We start from the raw sequence: 14,496 nt of genomic DNA, 5'->3' as shown, positions 1-14,496 counted from the left end.
CCACCGCGTGCGTCATCTGCAGATGACGTACGCTTTTATTTATTTGTTGATGCTATATGAAGCGAGTTGGAAACGCTATATGAAGCGAGTTGGAAACGCAGTGCAAAATGCCTCTCAAAACACGTTTGTAGCTACACTCAAAGCGGCATTCAAACCTAGAGTAGATAAACACCTCGAAGTTGAACGAAATTGTTAAACGCATTATGCAAATACAGATATGAAGTGTAAGAGCAGTGCTTATGAATTTGTCAACCAATATTGAGACCGCAAAGAACAGTTGTAGTAGGAGGGGAAGGATAGCAAATGCATTAGCAGCTTCACGTGATGGAGCATTTCTCATAAGATAGATAGCGGAACATTGCAGAGTGAATTCATGTGTGCATGTGTGTATGTAGAGTTTGCGTGTGTGAAATAACCAGAAGCAGAGAATCCCACTAAGAATTTTTAACTTTATTTACGAATCACTGTTCTGTGATGTGTGCACATATATATCTGATCAAACCTCAGTTTTTCCGAGCTCCGTGGTTTATCAGCACTCTTGTCGTGCCCGAATCGTTGCTCCTTCGAGATCCTAAATCTATGAAAAATCAACAGTTCCATATAATTTCCGTTATCAGCGTTGCAAAATAACGAACACTGTCCCCGAAACCGAAACTTACAATATGAACATGGCTGCGTCTGGCACCGTGTTGAAGAGTTCACCATTCTATGTCCAATCCTAGAGATTTCAGGTTTGTGCGTAGGAGAAGTGCGTCACGTAGGTAGTGTTTGACGCGCTTCCGGGACGCTGTCGTTTGGCTGTCGGCCCTCGGACCTGTACGGCCGGTGCTGCATGCTGCTGGAAGACAGCAGGCGTGCGCTGTTGGGGCCCTCGCGGGGCGCTCCCGGCCCCCACTAGCCATGGGCATGGCAGTCAAGCTCAAGGGCCCCATCCGGGTGGGATTCTACGACATCGAGCGTACTATCGGCAAGGGCAATTTCGCCGTCGTCAAGTTGGCCAGACACCGCATCACCAAGACCGAGGTTAGCACCGGCGGCAGTCGAGCTGCTGGTCAGGGAGATCCTATCCTATCGCACACAGGGACTATCCAACTCGCCGTGGTCACCTTCAGTGGCTGCCTCTGATGATCGCCTGTAACCTGAAAAGCACTCTTAGTCGTAGCGGTCCGCGCTCGCATCGCAATCCCCGCTGGTCGGTTCGTGCGTCCTAGTTCGCGCGATGCTCTGTTCAGAACTATCTGCCGTCTATATGGCTTTTTTTTTCTCGCCATTTGCACTACTTAAGCAATTCTACAAAACTTCTTCAGTCGCTAAGCTCGCAGTGATGTATCTCGTGGGCCATTTTTCGCTTTTTACAGGCAGTTGTGCCTGGCCAGCGAGTACAGTTTGCCGTGTGAAGACCGGCATCCCTCCTTCAGTGTGGAGGGTTAGCGGCGCCGTGCACATTATTCTCGGAGTGTAGTCAATCACTAACGTCGGCCTGGAGTGCAAGGGTTTTTTTTTTGTGTGTGTGTTGAAAAGGAGAGCAACATGTTCACCAGTAGCCGTTCATGCCAGCGAAAGTATGTGCATATGTGATAGCCGGACGCGGATGGCTTCTGGGAGAGTGAGGAAAAAGGAGAAAAATCCGAGCAAGAGAGGGGACACTGCGTTTCTTTTTGTTTCCAGCACTTTCTGAGTCCCTGTACAACCACTTTTGGGACATCGTGACCGCCCTCGCGATCAACACATTGTGTAGTGAACCTAGCTTGTAACCACTTTCACTGAAAATATTTGTGCTCAAAGTTATCTCATGGTACAGAATAATCAGTTGAGGAAGAGCCCCGGTTCATTCACCTGTTGTTTCGGCTCCACTGACTTTCTTCAGTTCATGTTCAAACCACAGCAATGCGTGGTAATCTCAAAAACAAGAGAGAAAGTGTTTAACCTTTGTGTAACTAACTCCCCCGTGGCATGCAGGTGGCCATCAAGATAATTGACAAGACGCAGCTGGATGCTGCAAGCTTGGAGAAAGTGTTCCGTGAGGTGCGCATCATGAAGTTGCTCAGCCACCCACACATCGTGAAGCTGTACCAGGTGAGCAGTGTGCTCAGGCAAAAGTGCATCATTTTATTTGAACATTCAGTATGAAAGGAGCGTTCAAATGTCTTCATTATGAGGCTTACTTGCTGTGTATGGGTGTATTTTTTATTTTACTGAGGTAGTAGCTTCATGGCTCTGGCACACGTGGTATACTCATCTTTACTGAGTTTCAGGGCGAATTCAGCAAGGGGGCCTTGATGTTTTGTCCCGTTCTTGAGATATTTGCTTGTGCCTTGTAGGAGAAGTACAGTATTAGCTGGAGACAGTGGAGGCAGCCATTGATGCGAGGTAAAAAAAAAAGCAGTTCGATATGTAACAAAATATATAAAAAAGATTAATAAAGAAAGGAATACATAGCACATATAAAGGGCACATGCTCACAGCACTGACTTCTGACAATGGTTTACTGCGTATAAGAAGAAGTGGTATCACACTCTGGTGATCAGTGCAGAAACGAAAATTTGACACGTTGAGGCCTAATAGATCATTCTTTTGGAAAAAAGATTATGTAAGCAGCCCTTCTGTGGCACTCTTATCGAAGGAACTTGCATATCTGGGTGATAATTCTTGCTATCTTGATTCATTTCTGCACTGATGGAGGAGGAGGAGGAGGAAGAAACTTTATTGAAAGGACGATGTTTGAAGCTTTTGTAGTGCCCGGGAGGGCCCTTAACGGTCCAGGAGCCCTCTAGCCTCCACTTCTTGCTTGGCTTAGTCGACGGCCTCAGCTTATCGGTTGAGTTAACGGCTAGCAGAGCGTCCTCCAACAAAGAGCAGGATGAGGAAAGGATGTGGTTTACTGCGTGTGGTTGTGGGTAGCCGCTCAGGTAGTGGTATATGCCAGGCCATGATATTTTGGCAGAGCAATCTCCTTTTCCTATGTTCAGTATTTATTTTTAGAAGTTGGTGCTGTGTGCATGTGTTCTGCCTGTCCCTGTCTTGGCCACACCTCATATTTCTTCATATTATGCACCAACAAGCCCAAGTGTCTGCCCTTTTGAAATGTAAGGAAATGCACGTTTTCAGTAAAAGAACACAATGAAGTAAAGCCTAGCAAAATACTCTGTAATTAAAATGTGATAAAAACAGATAATGAAATGAGCACTTTATATTTTATTTCTAGTACATGACAGTTTACGACTGTCCCCTTAGGTACGCTATTTGTTGAATTTGCATGACCCAAATTCTTTGCTCTTTTTCTCCCAGTGGCATGTGCTGTTCGTGAAGCTGAAGGAATCCATCTAGTAGTTTCCATTTTTCATGAAATGTAAAAAATTCAGAAATGACTTTCAACAATAGGAAGTATGGATAAGGTTTGGAAGTGACATCGGAAATGGCAAACAGTCTTTGGAGTGAAACTGTGGAGTGAGAGAGGCCTATTAGGCTGAGATTTTCGCTTTGTGATGTAGCTATTGGTCGGGTTTAATTCCCTTGCTAAGAAGTGTTTCAAGGCCTTGCAAGAAACTGCACTGGCGTGATCACTGGAAAAAAAGTCTGGATGTGTTTCTATGTTTCAGTGTAGATTTGTTTCAGAGTGCTTTCAGACACTTGGTCATTAATCATTGATAGAGTTCCTGCTGACGATGTTACTTTTCATTTACACAAGGCTTATAAAAAATGAGCTGTCTTTGTGTGCCCTTCGGCCACTATAGAGACAAGTCAGTTACATGTAGGATTTAGTCTAAGGTTAAGCTCTTGTTTTTCTAAGCAAGTTTACCTTAGCCATCATATCTGAAAAGGGTAAGCTTCTCCTAATGATGGGTTATGTTAGTGGATGGTGCAGCAGGCTAAGGCAGCTGTATCTGGGTGCAGGTGATGGAGACGAAGAACATGCTGTACCTTGTCTCGGAGTATGCCAGCCAGGGGGAGGTTTTCGGTAAGTTGATCTGATAGCTGGAGTCCAACCCTGATTCACTGTGCTCTCGCTTTATGCTTGCCTGGAGGCAATCTTCTCTTCATGCTGTCTCTGAAAAAGGGCTTTTATTTTTTTCCAAACACTGCAGGACCCATGTCTACCACAATTATTTTCAGGACAATGTGCTCATGGCTGAAGCGGAACTGTTCTTGTCTCTTGGCAAAATGGCTGTGTCAGTGTGCTTGACTAGCTTGAGGGCAGTAGTGGAATTTTTATTCCCCATCTTTTCTGTCAAACTCAGCAAGGGGAGTAACCATTGCCAGGGCTCGCAGTACTTCAAATAAGTATCTTTGACACCGATACCCTGAAAGATTGTTTTTTTTGATACCGATACAAGATACATTTAAGAAATTGATTTTCGATACAGATACTCGGTTCTGTATCTGTGTTACTTGGATACATTATTGAAATTGATATTATGGTGATTAGCTAAGTTAATTTCTCCATGGTTTCTAGAATCTTTAATGCGCACAATATAGCAACCCCCTTTTGTTTTTTTGAAGGCTGCACTAATTTAATTAGCCTGTGATTTCTTCAAGGTGCACCATTGATGCCGTCGATTTCTTTAAAACTTACGCTTTGGAGTGACGCCTGTTTAATTGAGCAGACAAGCGAAGGAAATTGAGGGATCATATTTAGTATACTAGCAAAACCATTCTGGTGCTCTAGTGGCCCTTCCCTGCATTTAGGTGTTTGTGTTTGTCTGTCTGTGTTGTCTGAAGCCGGTTTTATGGCAGGCTGCTTACATGCCCACAGAGTGGTGGGCAACCTGCTTACTGTGTCAGGAGCCAGCCCACTTAATCATGAGAGGCTGCTCAGGAAGAACAACCTGGGTCGCAAACCAACCCAAGTACCACCGGTGGCAGCACCTGCCACAGCACCTGCCTTGTACCACTGCGCCACTGCTCACCTGCCCACCAAGCCGCCGCGGTGGCTGAGTGGTTATGGCGCTCGGCTGCTGGCCCGAAAGACGCGGGTTCGATCCTGGCCGCGGCGGTCGAATTTCGGTGGAGGCGAAATTCTAGAGGCCCGTGTACTGTGCGATGTCAGTGCACGTTAAAGAACGCCAGGGGGTCGAAATTCCCGGAGCCCTTCACTACGGCGTCTCTCAAAGCCTGAGTCGCTTTGGGACATTAAACCCCCATAAACCATAAACCATCACCTGCCCACCGGGTGGCTTACTTGCCAAGGTGCAGCCAGTGGTAACCAGGTGAGAACCTGGGGTGCTAATTAGGTGGCACCGCCCCTAAGTGCACCGAGCTATGTGGAATTAGCAGCAGCGGTTAGGAGGAGAACGTGATTCGAATGATGCTTGCACAGTAGCTAAGCAAAAGAAGTAGGCATGGTAATGAGGTGATAACCCGGTACCACCTAGTAGGCCGTAACTCCAACTGACAATTGATGTCATGCTAGCACACATATCCGCATTTGGCCTAATTACCCAAATCAGTCGCCAATTTTTTTTTTTAAAAGCTGATGTCCTTCCTGCAGAGTAGTCTGTGACCACTCAGCTATAGTCGTATTGGCTTTAAAGTGTTTTTCAGGCTTATGATTCCTTACATGCAGCAACTGCCTCTGCCCTTGTTCTGTTCTGAAAGGTGCAAACTCCCGCATTGGGAAATCTTTCAAGTTTTTTTTCTGGCAGTGGGTTTAGCGGACGTTTCAAGTTGAACGTTCTGTGTATAAAACTGGAAAGAAGACAACACAAATGAAATATGAAATCAAAAATGAAATCAAAAATAAAAATATCTTCGTAATCTCTGTAGATATGATGTTACCTGTACTTAAGTCTTAAGCAACAGCATTTGCTCGAACTGCCAGTTGGAAAGTGCCCCACGATTCGGCCTTGCTATGACCGAAGCAAGTGAGAACTACCTTTCTGACCAAGCTGACCAAGTTAACAACAGCCTGTTCTGCAAGTTCCTGAGCATGATGACAGAAGTCTTCTGTTTCTCTTGGCACCTATCACAACTGGAAACAGGGATGAAGAACAGCAGAAACCGTTGCACCCTTTGCACTAGCTTTTATCTGCAAAATATGGTAAAACCTGCACGTGAAGCTAACCATAATTGCCTCCAAAACTGGCCTGTAGTAGACATGGCCTGCTTCAGCTTTTCAGTCAAGCTTCGATTTTACTGTTAGCAGAGTTGCCAGCCAGCAGTTCCCCATAAAAGCATTCTGCTTCATCTTGGAGTCGAGACAATGCACATGCTATCGTTTGCACAACGCCGCAGTACTCGAGAAGGAAGACAAATTTCTTTTCCTGGAGCACTTGCAGTTTCATTGCAGTGCATAGATCTCGTAGTTTGTCTTTCGAGCGAAGAAGGTCCTGTATGCTATCAAATAAAGAATTCTAGCATGTCACACATTGTATGTGAAGAGAATGTGCTAATATAGGCGCAGTTGTTTCCGACGACTTGGGCCTTCAAACGAAGTTCTTAAGAGCTGAACATTCTGACATGGCGGATGTGGGAGCGCACTCAAAAAACGCTGTAGATAAAGCTGCCTTTGCATCCGAAACTGCTACAAGACGGAGTGTGGCAAGCACATTGGATATGACAAGGCAAGCTGAGTACAGCATCTTCATGGTCATGAGGTGCTGCCACCAACTCGAATGACAAGTCATCTGTGACTTCGTTTGGGAGAAAGAGGAAATGTTCATTTAAAATATTTTTCACAACATGCACAAGTATTTTACGCTTTTTAAAATAAGTGATAATAGAAACTGTTGTGCAGTACTAGAAACCATACTGAATGATGCTGGGCTCATTTTCTGGTGTTTTCTGGCTGTAGAGCAAAAAGCAAACGTGCAAAAAAATGAGCGGTATTTGTGTAACTAAAAATAAATTGATGCATAAAAAAGACAAACAATATATAATCACTGCATATACATGGCCCACATTCTTCTAATTTATGTTATTTGGGAATAGGTGAGCATGTTAGAATGTTTTGTTTTAACTGTAACGAATTGAACTTCTCTTGCTAACCTCAGACCCCATGCTAGACGACATACCCTAACCGATGACATAATGCCAACCTGCAACGCCAAATGCCAGCATTGGTGCAAACCTGTGGCTGCACTAGCACTGTTTGTGAACCGCCACAAGCATGAATCGTGCATGGATCTGCCTTGCGAATGGTGGAGGCCGTCATTATGTACAATGTTGAGCACGAAAAAGACCACGATACCACTGTTTAAAATGCAGGGGAGACAAAATTTAGTTTGACAAGATAATGATACAGCACTATTAAAATAATGCATCTGCGATGTTTTCTCCAAGTTGGCTCCTATTTGTCCTCACAGCGGTAAAAATTGATTTGTGGCCACTTTCTAATGGCATTCCTGCAGCTGCTTTGACAACCATACACGTAACAATAGATGGTCTTTCATGGTTTATTGGTGTCTTCTAGTTAGGGTGGGAAGCCATGATTTGTAAAACCAGGCTTTCTTCCTGCGAAAGAAGCTAGGCTGGACCGTCTCCCTTCCATGTGAAGATGCCTCCTGCTTGAAGCAGACCAAACAAGGAGCAAAAAAAAAAAAAGAAACAACACCCCGACACCCTAGGGGTGAGGAGACACCCCTCCATACGGAAGCCACAGGAGAAGGGAAAACAAAAAACTTGCTGGGGCCCTGGGGTTCCATGAAAGAACAAGAAAAGCCGCGTTTTCACCCGTCCCATATTTCTTTAAATCATGAGTAAAAGCTGTTTAGTTTCCTGTAGCAGCGATGTTCTCCTTCAGTCCTCGGTATTTTTGAGTATCGTTGAAATGTGCGATACTCAATAAATGTATTTTCAATACTGATACTCTGATGCTTTCATTTTTGCCAAGTGGTACCTGACACAGATCCGCAAAATGTATTGAAAAATAGTATCAAAGATGCACATATTCACGACACTGCCCATGCCTGATCACTACATCGCTCAGCACCCATTATGGTTGCAGGTATGGGGGCTGAGGTCTTTTGTGCCCCGCAGTATTTATGGTTTAGGCTCCTGTGTACACTGGGGTTCGGTTTTTGCTGTATTCTTTATCTGAACTAATACCTGAAGCATCTCTAATAATCAAGCATTTCATATATTTTCTGATGATGAATTTTTCTTGCAAGCATAGTTGCAAAAGTAAGCAGTCAATGTGTTTTCATCTTGTCTTCTGTTTAAAGGGCAGTTGAGCATCTCTTTTGAATGGTCTGTGCAGAGTTCATCTCACGGCATGGTCGCATGCCAGAGCCGATGGCACGGCGCAAATTCTGGCAAGTGCTACTTGCCGTGGAGTACTGCCACAGCCAGCACATAGTTCACCGGGACCTTAAGGTGGGTGTTGGTGCTCAGTTGCATGCACTTTCAGCAGTTGACCAGGGTTTCAGTCCTGACAGTGCATGTTGTAATGGATGGAAGTTAGCTGCCTCAGCTATTGGGAATGTAGTTTTAAAGAAGGATAGCTTTTTTTTTTTTTTCTCTAGCAATTAAGTGGGCTCAGATCTTATCATGGACTCTAGAACCATAGTGTGTAAAAAACATAGCACGGCATCATGTTGCATGATGCCTATAGATTGCTGCAACAGCAGACCGCAAAGCACAGATTAAAAAGCCCTCACTAATTTAACACAAGACGTGCTGTGCCTTCCGATTTGTGCTTAAATGTTGGCCCTTGTTTCAGGCGGAAAACTTGCTGCTGGACTCCCACATGAACGTCAAGCTGGCTGGTAAGAGTTGCCGGCAAGGCACTGGTGCACCCAGTCTGTTGCTGTGTACATTACACCTTTCCTTATGCTGTGCTGTGCAGTGAGCATTCAACTCAAATGCCTCAACATACATGAACACAGAGCTAGGAAATGTACTTGGAAAAGCACCTTTTAGCACAAAAGTGCTTTAGGTCTGCATTACCAGGGAGGGAACTTGTGTATTATTAAAAAATAAATAAAAATAGTGCGCCCTCTCAACATCACATTTCCTCTCACACAGTTACAAAGGCACAGGCAGGAACAAACACAAGCACCCACGTTTAGCTCTGCTTACATAACTATGTCCCTAACCACATTAGCCCATTTTCATAATGAGAGCAATCTACATTACCAGTATACTGATTGGAAAACATTGCTCTGTCTAACACTTTCAAATTGTGATAATTCAAACCTGGTAGGGACCAAAATTCTTCAAAAATTGTGTGGAGTTCAAATTAAGGGATGCCTGATTGGGCTCCCCGTAATACTTGTGATGTCGATGGGATGAAAAATCTCAAATCGCATAAACCAGAACTTTGAAATGAGTGGAAGTTTGAGTTAATGAAATTCCGCTATATAAGTGCTGTAAATCAAAGAAAAAATTTTCTTTCTGCAGCAGCTCGATATCGATGGCACTGTTACTGGAGCAGGAAGTTCGCTGATGGAAGTAGCTGAGGTGAACTGTTGTTGCTGCCAGTCTGTTGGAGGCTGTTTGAGGGTGCCTACACTGTTAAGCTTATCCTTCAGTGTGAGTCTCATGTCAAAATGGGCAGTGCGGTCACCTCGGTCTAGCCACTTTTTTTCTGTTCACATCTGTAGTGGGCTCTGTTGGGAGTGCAGTTTATCGCACAATATGCGTGTGTCCATGTGCAGACTTTGGCTTCAGCAACTTCTTCTCACCAACGGGTCACCTCACAACATGGTGTGGCAGCCCGCCATATGCAGCGCCTGAAGTCTTCGAGGGAAAGCGATATGTGGGCCCCGAGGTCGATGTCTGGGTGAGGAGGCCTCTTTTCATAACACGCTGCAGAACACCTGCAGCTAACTGTCCATGGCCTGGCAACCAGAAGCTGTGGACTTTTAACTGTTTCTCTACCGCACCCATTGGCCATTGTTAGCCTGCTAATAATGGATGCGAACGCCAATTTCAAACACTTCCGAACCGTTCTTGAACGTGCTGTGCAAGCTACCTTTTACACAGCTGAGCATAGAAGTTATGAATGGCTGCCTATGCCAGCTAGGCACAGGTCCTAAAGCATGGCAGATTTCATGATTTAGCTGCGTCACAGTTTCTGTCAACAATCTAGGTAGCAGTGGCTCCAGGATGCTGCCTCATCATCCAGCTTTAGTTGAGAGGACGAGAATACCCGAGGAACCAGCCTAGAACATCCGTAGCGGCAGCGCCTTGGTTAGTTTTTTATTTAGGCCCATTCGTTCGACTCAGCGGCCATTTTGAAAACTGTATTGACATTACTGATGTCGTTTCTCTCATTTGTAGCGCTTCCACATCATTTGGATAGGAGTTTATACTGCCTGCACTGCAAAGGGTTCGCCCGACTGTTTCACCCAATGGCAGGGTCCTGTGTGTACCTATACAGTCGACGACCGATTTTTCGGACTATCTAGGGACCGTGAAAATGACCGAAAAATCAAACAGTCCGGAAAATCAAATTTCGTGCAAAAAATCATTAACTTATGGTCAATATACCGGAGGAAGGGGTCAGTTGTATTGCACACATTCTGAAGCTCCTCATGACTAAATTTCGCCGCGTGACATGTGCACAGACGACGGGCGGCGACTGCTTTAACGAGCTCGGCCTGGCTATGCTGCCCTCGCCATGTTGCTGATGAACGCACAGCTTGGGACAAAGTCTAAATGGGAAATCGAACACGCTGCTGCAGGAACTGCGCTGCGCCCACAGTACGATGGGCCCGGAACGAGAACGCGAATATGGCGAAACAATAAGAACCGAGAAACAGCCGAAGCAAGTGCTTTGTCGGCGTTGGCCTTTGTCATTAGGCCTAGCGACTAGAGCCAAAATCGGCATCATATTCGGCGATATGCACTCTGCGGTGGCTTGCGTATAATGAGAGGCGTCTTGCCTGTCATCAAAACGCCAGTTGTTTACAAGTCAGGGTTGCGTTGCGTTTTGCCGCGGGTACGCTGGCCTCGCTTTGAAATGCACCACCATTTCCTCCCATGCTCGCCGTCTCCGTGAAGCCATACGTCTCTTACGCGCTTCGCTGCTACCTCTTTCGGTATTCAGGATGAAAGGCTCGGCACAGATGAATTCCGCGAACTCTGAATACTGTTCAAGTTCGTGTGGCGCAAGACATTCAAGAACAGTACGAATTCAAAACCACGCGAGTGCACTGTACCGACTCGCGCAGAATTTCAGCATGGCAAGTTAAGAGGCTCTCTTTAAGCTTTAATTTCGTTTTGTTTGATCAAGTTTTCGATGTCTCCGGCAGTTTGAATTAATGAGGTTCTACTGTACACATTATGTGGCGGCTTGGGTACTGGCAGCGAGTGCGATTGAGGTCCGAAAAATTGAGCAGTCAGTTACGGTGCGTCCGAAATTTCAGGCGCTCTTATACATTGGCTCTATGGGCCATGTCGCGGTGCCATGAAAAAGTCTGAATAATCAAGCATGTCCAAAAAATCAGGCATCCGAATTTTCGGTCGTCGACTGTACCTGTAAATGCTTTATGCCAGCATTCACATTGTCGGAAAAAAAAAAAAGAGTGATTGTTTCCTAGCCAGAATATTGTACCAGTTAGAACTAATTTTTTCAGAAGAATTTGCTATTGAATAGGCAGCCATTTTATATATTCCAAAATTCCTTTTCTTTCATTTTGATCAAGAAAATCATAGCAAGTTGTGTTGAAATTTTATCTAAACATGTTGATTTTGCAATAAAAAGCTTTATAATGAGACATAAACACTTTAACGAGGCTCATATTGCTAAAAAGTGGGTTTAACTGGCTTCATTTTGATGTATTGCATCTAATTTCTAACCTCATAGCTTTTGGACCAGTAAAGTTTAACGAGAACCCACAAAATATGGCCATTTTTCCCACGGTGGGGAAAGAGTTAATCTCCAGCTGTGGTCACCATCATTACAAAACGCAGAATTGTACATCTTTATTATAGTGACTGTAATTATTATAGTGACTGTAAAAATTTTTCCCATCTTAACCTCATTTGCTGTGAAGCGGCTCACGGCACTTGTACATTGCAGTAACTTTTGCTTCGTTGTCAATTTGAAAACGATACTCATCTGGTTTGGTCACGCGTGATGCGAAGCCATAATCGTCTGCGCCAAGATCGACAAAGCAAAACCTGCCAGTGCCGGATTGCTGCTGAAGGACAGCAGTGGCGCCATCAGAGGACCCCCCGCGCCTTGCAATGCTCGACTTGGCGCCTTTCATGTTGTGGCGCTTTCCTGTGCAGACAACAGATGGCACCACCAATGCCGTTCGGCAGCTAGCCGGTGTTGGTCATTTTCAGTTTTTCGATCTCGGCGCAGATTACAGGTTTGCTTCATTGATGGCCAAACCAGTTAAGTACCATTGTCAAACTTATTACAAAGCCACACATGATAAAGTTACCACAGTGTGCAAGCTCCACGTGCAGTTTCACCGCAAATGAGCCAGTGGTTCAGGCAAAAAAATATTTCAGGCGATAAAGACACATAGCACTCTGTGCTAGTTTTTTGCATTGCTTTCAAGGTGAAGCACAGGGAAATCAACTGCAGCACTGACCAGCAGTCTGTAAATGTCATTTTTACAATGTGTGCTCGTTTTCCAATCCAAATTATTGTTTTGAGAGTGAAAATGCACGTGTGTGTGTGTTTGCCTGTGATGTGTACAGGTAGCTCCATTATGAAAGGGAACAGTCACTGTGCACAAAAGAACAGATTTTGTAAATGTTTCTGTTTTAAGTTGAAAATATGACTTATAGACATTATTTGTTTAAAAGAAAACTATCTACAAAGATTAGAAAAGTGTTCTTGTCGTCTGTACTTTGAGGCTGTTTTCTGTGCTTGGGTGTTTACGTACATGACATTTTGGGAACATACTAGGGCAAGCACTTAAGTGAATGAGGGAAAGGAGATATCCTCTAACTTGCATGTTTAGGCAGATAAAATTGTACACAAACAGCGTGAGGTGTGTGTAACGTCCGGTACACCAGAGGACATATCTGTTTTTGGCCCCTAAGCCTTAAAGAGCTCTGCTGATAGCACAGCTGGTAACACCACAGTATTCGGAAGGAGGCTGTCCTTCACCTGTGTGCTCCCTTATTTTCTTGTGCTGGCCGACGTGTGTGCTTGGAGTTGGCAGGCAGTCTGAAAGAAAATAAGACTCACTGCTGGGACCACACTGCTGCTGTATTCTGTGCTGTTCTGAGGCACGTGCAGCAGTTTAGCTGTCCCGTTTAGTTACTGGCGTGCCATCTGCTGTATAAAAGGCATGTACAAGGCATGACAGGCTTGTGGGTTGACTCTGGCACAGAGCCTGGGTGTGGTGCTGTACGTGCTGGTGTGCGGGGCGCTGCCCTTTGATGGCAGCAGCCTGCAAGTGCTGCGCAGCAGAGTGCTCTCCGGGCGCTTCCGCATACCCTTCTTCATGTCAACTGGTGAGTGGGGTCCCCTTTTTTTTACTGTGTGAGAGATTTAAGCAGTGGCTGCCTTTCATATGCACCAGCCCAGCTAGTCAGAGTTAAAAAGTGCATAGATTCCAGCATCCACGCACTAACGTGAAGTAGGCCGCCGCAGTGGCACGGTGGTTATGGTGCTTGGCTGCTGACCCGAAAGACGCAGGTTCGGTCCCGGCCGTGGTGGTTGAATTTCGATGGAGGCAAAATTCTAGAGTCCCGTGTACTGTCTGATGTCAGTGCAGTTAAAGGACCCCAGGTTATTGAAATTTCCGGAGCCTTTCACTACAGTGTTCCTCATAGCCTGAGTCGCGTAGACCCATAATCCTATAAACTAACGTGAAGTAGGCTCTTAGTGTAGTATTGTAGACAGTTTTGCCATTCAACATGCAATTTTAATTCCAAATTGGAATACTGACACACCCCTGCTTAAAGGGGTATTAAACTAAACTTGTATATAACCTATTTTCATATTTTATATTTCCTTTTCAATAGGGGTGTGCGAATATTGAAATTTTCGAATACGAATTGAATATGAATATGAAGAAAAAATGGCTTCGAATATCGAATTGAATATCGAATATCTGTTCAGTACGAAAAAAAATGTCAGAAAACGATGAGCAAGCAAACGTTGTTGCCCCTTTTTTTTTTTTCAAAATAGTGTATGGTCTTTGGAACTTAAATAAACAAAACTAGACTACCTCAGTACCATATAAAAAAACATGATGTGCACAGAAATGTATACTACTTGATTAGACAGCATAACAGTATCCAAACTATAATGAGGTCATGCAAAACAAAATCCATAAAATGACAAGACTGGCAACAAAAAATTAACACGATGACTATTAAACCTCATTCATTCGGAGTTCAAGGGACCGGAAGAAATTCCCGGTCGGTTCATCCAAAGGCCTCTGTTAATAAAATTGCCCGCAAGCCGCCCCCCCCCCCCGCCTTGAAAAAAAATGCTGCCGAAAATGCTGAAGATGCAGTAAGGCCTTATGAGGTGGCTCCATCGTGCTAACACCTTTAAGCCTGTAACGAGCCACCCGTTTTGGAGTGCTGGAAGAACCATACAAATGCAAGCAGGGGGCCGGGGAACACACACTGGCGTCGGAG

At 44.8% G+C, this 14,496-nt stretch overlaps 1 protein-coding gene across 1 annotated transcript in view; it reads left to right on the top strand.

The window, feature by feature from the left end:
* The first annotated feature begins 778 nt into the window (after nt 1-778).
* LOC144136316 (serine/threonine-protein kinase SIK2-like) overlaps nt 779-14,496 on the top strand; it is a 38,495-nt gene continuing 24,777 nt past the window's right edge. The window contains exons 1-7 of the mRNA XM_077668562.1: nt 779-1,023; nt 1,960-2,076; nt 3,895-3,958; nt 8,195-8,310; nt 8,657-8,702; nt 9,594-9,718; nt 13,236-13,359. Of these exons, the coding sequence (XP_077524688.1) occupies nt 901-1,023; nt 1,960-2,076; nt 3,895-3,958; nt 8,195-8,310; nt 8,657-8,702; nt 9,594-9,718; nt 13,236-13,359 (715 nt within the window). The 5' untranslated portion in view covers nt 779-900. The remainder of the gene's footprint in view (nt 1,024-1,959; nt 2,077-3,894; nt 3,959-8,194; nt 8,311-8,656; nt 8,703-9,593; nt 9,719-13,235; nt 13,360-14,496) is intronic.

This window comes from Amblyomma americanum, chromosome 6 (genome assembly GCF_052857255.1).
Source record: "Amblyomma americanum isolate KBUSLIRL-KWMA chromosome 6, ASM5285725v1, whole genome shotgun sequence".
NCBI lineage: Eukaryota > Metazoa > Arthropoda > Arachnida > Ixodida > Ixodidae > Amblyomma > Amblyomma americanum.
This window is presented reverse-complemented; position numbering and strand designations above follow the sequence as displayed.